This window comes from Rattus norvegicus, chromosome 8 (assembly GCF_036323735.1).
Source record: "Rattus norvegicus strain BN/NHsdMcwi chromosome 8, GRCr8, whole genome shotgun sequence".
NCBI lineage: Eukaryota > Metazoa > Chordata > Mammalia > Rodentia > Muridae > Rattus > Rattus norvegicus.
The window spans coordinates 55,432,311-55,440,572 of NC_086026.1; the positions used below are offsets into that span (position 1 = coordinate 55,432,311).

General features: G+C 51.1%; 1 protein-coding gene across 1 annotated transcript; it reads left to right on the plus strand.

Annotated features, from left to right (window-relative positions):
- Positions 1–3,468: 3,468 nt before the first annotated feature.
- Positions 3,469–5,850, plus strand: Apoa4 (apolipoprotein A4). Its single transcript, NM_012737.2, has 3 exons — positions 3,469–3,609; positions 3,885–4,011; positions 4,694–5,850. The coding sequence occupies exons 1-3, from the start codon at positions 3,561–3,563 to the stop codon at positions 5,691–5,693; spliced, it is 1,176 nt and encodes a 391-aa protein (NP_036869.2). The 5' UTR covers positions 3,469–3,560; the 3' UTR covers positions 5,694–5,850.
- Positions 5,851–8,262: the final 2,412 nt, after the last annotated feature.

Genomic DNA, 8,262 nt, shown 5'->3' on the forward strand with positions numbered 1-8,262 from the left:
TTCTTTTGACGTAAGACTATCGTCTGGAGTAGCTGTGATAGTTTGCTTACAAGTTCAGCACTCAGGAAAATCTTGTTGGACATCAGCCCGGACTACATAATGTGACTCTGTCTCAGAACAAAACAAAACATAGTTTGTTTTCTGTAGAAGTGTAAGTTGTCCAAATTATGTAGCTTAAGACATTACTAACTCCATTTTATAGCTAAAACCCAAAGGCCCAGTGGGTAGAGGCCTGCTCAACACAGGGTGGTACCAGCAGTGGGAAAGCTGGGGCCCAGCACCTGGGCTGGTCCTCGGTCCCCATGTATACCTAAGCTTCCTCTGAGAAAAGTTCTTGGCAAAGCTGAGAGGGAACCAAGGTGGTACCAGGACTGGGCACTGTGTGTGGTGGGGGGAAGCTGCTATGTTCTCTTCTCTTCTCAGCCTGTTTCTTGTTCCTAGGCAAAGGGCACAATAGGCATCGGATCCCAATCTGGGTGTGGCATCAAGTCCTTGGCCCTGAGAATGATGTCACAGGCTGACTGATTTGGAGAGTCCCAGCCATGTGATACAGCTGTGCAGAGAACTTAGGTGTATGAACCCCACATAACAGCTGGCATCAGGTGATATCTTGGAACCTGGGCCCTGAGACAGTCCCTTCCAAAACACTTGTGCCCTCTCACCCATATGACTTGGACTTTAGGACAGTGTTCTTGGCTTACAGACCCAGTCCCATGGAGGAAGCAGCAGTGGGGGGGGGGGTGCCATAATTTCTCTTCCCGTTGCTATGATACAATATCCTGATAAAAAAGACAAAGCGAGGGGTTATCCTGGCTCCCACATGGGGAGTCGTGGTGGAGGGACTGTGAAGCACCCGGTCACGAGCCCTGAGATGCCAGTCCTCAGCTCAGCTTGGCTCCCCTCCTTCATTTTGTATAGTCTGGCATTCTTCGCCCAAAGACCCCTCTCTGAGGTGATTCAAGACTCGGTCAAATTGACAGTGTGGAAGATGTCCTGAATGTTTGGGCTGAGAACGGCTCTCAGGAGTGGACTGCCAGCCTGCCTCTGTTTGACTAACAGCAGGTTGGGTGGATAAGAGCCCCACGGCTCTACTCTGATCCTGTATGGGCGGACAGAGTAGGTACAGCTATCAGCCTTCCTGGCCATGAGCTGTGTATGAGCACAGGCAAGAAGACTGAATCAGACAGAGACTTGAGTGCCAAGACCCCTTGATCCTCTGTGGCCGAGGCTGGCTATAAGATCATCTGTTTTTTTTTCCCCCAGAAGCTGAGACATGGGGTTTTCATTTTGCCTCACCCCCTATGCCAATCACCAGCAGATGCATATGAAGTATGCCCCAGTGTTGGAGAAGTCAATACGCCGATTTATGACATGCCAGGAGACAGTACAGCCTCCCTGCAGGGGATGGTGCATCCGTGAGTGCTGGGCACACACATAGGCACGATGTCCCAGTCTCTTAGCTCAGAGCCAAGTTCTGTGCGCACAGACAACTCAGATATCTATGCATATCTCACAGTCCATCACTAGCAGCCACTCTTGAACAAACTTAGGTAACACAGGTCTCCTCAGGGAGGGTACGAATGGGCAAGCACCTCTGGACCTGTCTCACGCTGGTGGCACCTGGTACTCAGCCCTCAGGTCCAGGAGGTGGAGCTCTAGCTAAGGTGTCCTACGTGACTCATCCCCCATCGGTTCTGACCTTTGGGCCCAGCGTAGGCTGGACCAGGACCGATTAGGCAAAGCAAGATGAGGACCAATGGGTCAATGGTACAGAGAGACCAATTCTTTAGAGGCAAAGCATAGCTAATATTCAACGAGGAGAACCTACGGGGAGCCAGATTATCTCACAGAATCTTCACAGCCGAGATTCATCTAAGACCACTACAGCACACACTGTGTGGAATCCAGATGCAAACTCAGGGAGTCTACTCCAGAGCCTGAGCTCAGAAAACACAAAAGACCAACAAGATGACTCAGTGCACAAAGTCACCCAGCCTGATGACATCGGTTTAATGCCTTGGAAACCAAACGGTAGGAGGAGAGAACAGACCTCTCCCACTTCTCATCTGACCTCTATACTCACCCCCACCAAAAACTAGTAAATAAATAAAATTATTATTATTACTATTATTTCATTGTCATTATTTTTGGGTTTTTGAGACAGGGTTTCTCTGTGTAGCCCAAGCTTCCTGAAACTCACTTTGTAGACTAAGCTATCCTCGAACTCACAGAGACCCACTGGCCTCCACCTGAGTGCTGGGATTAAAGGCGTGGACCACCACACTTGCCATAAGTTATTTTTTTAAAACTCACTAAACATGGCTGCTCTAGGAAGGAGTGAGCTCCTGGCCACTGCAGGAGGCTTGAGAGGTGTGGGGAACACTGCAGTGTCATAGGGCCCAGCAGAGGAGGGCAGGTATCCAGCTGTCTTCGGTCTCATGAGACAAGTCAATCTGGACACATTTTTTAAGAAAATGGATGGCCACACAGCAAATCAGGCTGGCACAATTATGGTCTATTCTAATGGCTCTCATTTCATAAATGCTATCTTGTGGACAGCAGTTAATGGGACAATATGATGGATGGGTGTCATCATCTAGTCCCTGGTATGGTCCACTGAGGCTCCACTCAGACCACAGCCTGGCACCTTTCCTGTGGAGATCTTCTGCAACTATATGTGTGGACACATTTACAGTCTCAGTAGGAGATCAAAACATTCACTTTCCACAGCAGTGTAGTCTGTCACCTTCAGAGAGAGAGAGAGAGAGAGAGAGAGAGAGAGAGAGAGAGAGAGAGAGAGAGAGAGAGGTCATTCTGCATGGCTCCTGCATATAGCTGGGGACAGTGGGGCAGTAATCAAACCTTAGCCATCCCCACTCTCTCACTGCTGCCTCAAGCCCACTTGGTGACCCGCTGAGGGAAAGAGTGGCTCTCCCTCTGCCACTGTCAAGAGAGGATCGGGTTCTCCCCTACCTTCCTATCTCTGATGCACACAGAAAATCATTATCATTAATTTCAGCCCTTACTCTGGGCTAAGCTCCCTGAACCCATTTCCCAAGGACCACATAATTTAATATAACAAACTACACGTTGTTCAAAGAAGAAACTTGAGGCTTCAGATAACTAGACTGAGGTGACCCGGCTTGACCGCCATGAAACACAAAGCACATTTATGATTAACTCCTTTGATCCTGGGTTCTGCTCAGGGACTCCCCTAGACTCTCAGGCTGGTTCCTCCTGAAGCTTCTGGCCATCCTTCCCAGCTTCTTGTACAGGGCGGAGCCAACTCAACAAGACAGCTCCCCGAGGCTGCCTGTGTGCTGTCAGCATCCACGTTGTCTTGGGGTCATTAAAGTCCAAGAGGCCTCCTGGGAGTGTGTCACCTTCCAACGTGGAGTCACACTGGGGAGGAGGCGGGGAGAGAAGGCTGGAGGGGCTTTAAATGAGTGGCTGGCCTTGCCTGCCGTCAATCCTCACAGCGACACAGGTGAACCGTTTCTTCTGACGCTAGGAAACATCCAGTGTAGCTGGGGCTGTCCCAACCCAGTGAGGAGCCCAGGATGTTCCTGAAGGCTGTGGTGCTGACCGTGGCCCTGGTGGCCATCACCGGTGAGTAGACACTGCTCTCCAGCAGTTGTAGTTCATGAGAGGCAGCCAGAAAAGCCAGCTCTAGAACTCGTGGACAGCTCAGGGTGGCCTTGCGTTTGCCCAGCGGCTCACAAGGACTTTGTTCTCCCTGGCACCTGTGCTCCCTGAGTTATCCCAGGGATGGGGAAATGGGTTGCACTATCCCAACTCCAACATCATCCAGTTCAGAGCTGAGGCGGAGGGACCAGGAGAGAGATGCATCTTCATAAATCACTTGCCTTCTGCTCTCTGCCCAGGGACCCAGGCTGAGGTCACTTCCGACCAGGTGGCCAATGTGATGTGGGACTACTTCACCCAGCTAAGCAACAATGCCAAGGAGGCTGTGGAACAACTGCAGAAGACAGATGTCACTCAACAGCTCAAGTAAGTGGGATCAGACTGCGAGGCTAGGCCTTCTTGAAGCCCATAGCTGACCTCAGAGATGGGACACTGGCAAGATGGGACATCAGAGTCTTGCCTCTCCAGACCTAGATCCTGCCTATAAACAGGGAAGCTGGACCCAGGGACCCATCCCTGTAGTACCTTCCTATCTGCATGTGCTAGCGTTTGGTAAATGGTCAAATCCCATCACCAACTCTTGGTAGAAAGAGGAGAGAGACATGTCCCATAAGGACACGAGGTGCCTGTGCAATCAGGGGGAGGGAGGCTGGGATGTTTGGGGACCCTCTGAGCACATGCAAAGACATCAGACCCCGTGCCACTGGAAGACATGTGTTGCACAATGTGATCCTGTGCTGGGAGGGATGTCAAAGTCCAGTCCCATTCTTTATCCACAGGAAAGGAAAACAAAGTTCTCAAGTCACATGGTGGGCAGATAAGGATACAGAGGCTCAGCAGAAGCCTTGCAGATAAAACTCCAAAGTCGAACTAATCCTAAGAGATTTCCTGAAAGCATGGTCCATCCTGGGGGGTGGGGGGGGGCTACAGGGACAAGATGGAGGCCTCTGTTCCTGAGGACTCACTCCTGACCTAGGCAGGTGTATAAAGCTGAGTGTTCTACAAGTGTATTTAATGGTGCTTCCTTCTCTCTGTTCTTTCCTTGAAGTACCCTCTTCCAGGACAAACTTGGGAACATTAACACCTATGCCGATGACCTGCAGAACAAGCTGGTGCCCTTCGCCGTTCAACTGAGTGGACATCTAACCAAGGAAACAGAGAGGGTGAGGGAAGAGATCCAGAAGGAGCTCGAGGACCTACGGGCCAACATGATGCCCCATGCCAACAAAGTGAGCCAGATGTTCGGGGACAACGTGCAGAAGTTGCAGGAACACCTGAGGCCCTATGCCACGGACCTGCAAGCTCAGATCAACGCACAGACCCAGGATATGAAACGCCAGCTGACCCCCTACATCCAGCGCATGCAGACCACAATACAAGACAATGTGGAAAACCTGCAGTCCTCCATGGTGCCCTTTGCCAACGAGCTAAAGGAAAAGTTTAACCAGAATATGGAAGGGCTCAAGGGGCAACTAACCCCCCGTGCCAACGAGCTGAAGGCCACGATCGACCAGAACCTGGAAGACCTGCGCAGCAGACTGGCCCCTCTCGCGGAGGGTGTGCAGGAAAAACTCAACCATCAGATGGAAGGCTTGGCCTTCCAGATGAAGAAGAACGCTGAGGAGCTCCAGACCAAGGTCTCCACAAATATCGACCAGCTGCAGAAGAATCTGGCCCCGCTGGTGGAAGATGTGCAAAGCAAGCTGAAAGGCAACACGGAAGGACTGCAGAAGTCTCTGGAAGACCTGAACAAGCAGCTGGACCAGCAGGTGGAGGTGTTCCGGCGTGCTGTGGAGCCCCTGGGGGATAAGTTCAACATGGCTCTGGTGCAGCAGATGGAGAAGTTCAGGCAGCAGCTGGGCTCCGATTCGGGGGACGTGGAAAGCCACTTGAGCTTCCTGGAGAAGAACCTGAGGGAAAAGGTCAGCTCCTTTATGAGCACCCTGCAAAAAAAGGGGAGCCCAGACCAGCCCCTAGCCCTCCCCCTCCCGGAGCAGGTTCAGGAACAGGTCCAGGAGCAGGTGCAGCCCAAACCTCTGGAGAGCTGAGCTGTCCCTGGTGTCCTCGGCCCATCACAGCAGCAGACACCTGCCCTGCCCCACCACCTGTCTGTCACTCTGTTCCCAAGCACTTCTCGTACCAGCTTGAGGACACATGTCCTGTGGGTGACGATACCTCCTCTCGTTACTCAATAAAGCATCTGAGAAATTAACCCTGTTGGGTCGCCGTATGATTCCTTGGGGGGCTGGCCTGAGGTGGGGAGGAAATTGATGCTTGGCAAAGCCGGGCAGTATCAGATGTGGACTGGGGGACATAGGGGTGGGGCAGGCAACGAGCCTGCGGGTGGATCAGGGGGTTGGCGTGCTAGAGAGGCGAACACAGAAAAGATGCCCCTCTATCAGAAAACAAAACACACATCCCACTTACAGCTGTTTAGCCAGCAAACAGTTATCAAGTGCCCTTGAGGTTCCAGTGGAGCACCAGTCAAATCAGTCTTCCTGTCACTGTGTCCCTGGGTTACATGCTGACAGGGACACCTGGAGGGCAGCAAGACATAGTCCCTGACTTTGAAGAGTTTACTGTATGGCAAGTCCCTTCTTGTATGTGCTGTGCCTTTGAACTTATTTATACAAAAGTAAGTCACTCTACTGCACTGTAAACTATTCGGGTTTGCTTGGGAAATTTCTCCACCTATGGATAAACCTGTTGACTCCAGAGCTGTACAATAGGTACCACAGGATATGAACGCTTCTTGGAGGCAAAGTTGGAGCAGGTGCCGGAGCTTGCAGAGAACCCTGGCACGCTCTGCCCCGGAGCCTCCTGATGGACGGCTGGCCTGTCTATGACCGAGCTGGTGGTTGCTGGGCTAAGAGATGAACCAATCCATCAGAGCACCCAAGTGGTTTCCTGGGCATAGCCAGCCACAGGCAAGCTGCAGTCTCTGGAATGAATTCTCCCCTGCCCTTGGAGACTTAGAGCCTCCCCAAGGGCGTAGAGCTAGTTCAGGACTTCCACCCAAAGGATTTCACTGGCTGTAGCCTCTGACTCAGGTCTGCAGGTCACATCCCTCTGCCTAGAATGGGGAAAGTCCCTCTGGGATGTTCTAGAATAGACTGGAACATGCTGTGGGTGGTCCCAACTGCTTGGCCTTCTCCTTCCCTTCCAAGGCTTCCCTTTTGAATCATAAGCCCAGGCCTGGGTTTGAATCCTAGTTTCCAGATACCTACGGGGTGATTTAGGGGAGGTAACAAAACCTGTTTGGAAAGGAAAGTGAGGAACCTAGGGGCCAGAATTATTCAGAAAGTCTGATGGTGCCAGGCACTTAATACAACCTTAAGGGTGATGTAAACACTAAGTGTGTGTGTGTGTGTGTGTGTGTGTGTGTGTGTGTGTGTGTGTGCGCGCGCGCGCGCGCGCGCGCGCGCATGCACACAGCCCTAGTGTAGCAGAAACCTAGGAAATGTCCTCTTCTGCTCACCTCCCCAGATTCAGGCCACCAAAACCAGGTAAAGGCACACTCTTTATGTCTCCCCAGCACCTGCTAACCTCAGCTACTCGGGCCAAACTGTCACAGCCACTTCTACTTACCACCCCAGGAAGACACGGGTGACCAGGTGACCACATTTGGCCAGAATACCTGGCAGCAGGAGGCTGGCTGACTGGCTTTAGGAAACACTTGCTTAGAACTCCAAGGCATTACAAGGAGATAGAACAAAGGCTGGTTGGTGTTCTGAGCCTGTCTGGAAGCTTCTGGTAGATCAGTTAAGTGAGCTCTGCCTCTCCAAAGCCTCTGAGTCTCCCAGACCCTTGTTCATAGTACACATCCTTAGTGGGACCTGTATTAGTTGAAATGTTACAACTTGAAACAATGTAAGTAAAGGGGGGAGGGGAGTTAGGTTAGGCTACATGAATAGGTCTTTTTCTGTTTGTTTTCGAAAGTTTGCAACAAAACAATCTGTGCTCATTTAAAAAAAATAAGAGACGATATTAGGTCTTTGGGAGACGATAGTCTTTAAGAACAGGATTGGAGTTCTTACTTCTGGTAGGATCACTCAGGGATCCCCATGGGAAGGCATCCTTGTTTCAACTGTCAGACGTAGCTAAACAGCGCCATCTATGAGCCAGGAGGTGGCCTTCGCCGGATAGCTGATTGCTGGAACCTGGGTCTGGGAGTCCCCAACCTCTAGGGCTATGGGAGGAGATAAATGTGTGAGTGGGTGGAAGGTGGGGAGAGCGAGCAAGCTGGGTCTATTTGCTTATTATAATTGTGAAATTTGTGTTTTCACGAGCCTCCTTGTCTATGGTATCTTTTTTTTTTTTTTTGGTTCTTTTTTTCGGAGCTGGGGACCGAACCCAGGGCCTTGCGCTTCCTAGGCAAGCGCTCTACCACTGAGCTAAATCCCCAACCCCCTATGGTATCTTGTTAGAGCAGTCTGAGTGGGTTTCTGACAACAGCTGCCCAGTTCCTGAAAGTTTCTTGGCTGGGAAGTCCCCCTTTGAGGAAGTTTCTGTTTTGAGGTTTGCTTTGCTTTGTTTTGTGTTTTGTTTGCTTTTTGAAAAAGGGTCTTGTGTATCCCAGACTGGTTTCAAATTTGATACGTAACCAAAGATCACCTT

What these genes read in the sequence shown, in the direction of transcription:
- Apoa4 (NM_012737.2), top strand. Translation starts at nt 3,561, where the DNA reads ATGTTCCTGAAGGCTGTGGTGCTGACCGTGGCCCTGGTGGCCATCACC. An exon ending in GGCCCTGGTGGCCATCACCG is followed by an intron (nt 3,610 to 3,884) that starts GTGAGTAGACAC and finishes CTCTCTGCCCAG; the next exon opens with GGACCCAGGCTGAGGTCACT. An exon ending in GATGTCACTCAACAGCTCAA is followed by an intron (nt 4,012 to 4,693) that starts GTAAGTGGGATC and finishes CTTTCCTTGAAG; the next exon opens with TACCCTCTTCCAGGACAAAC.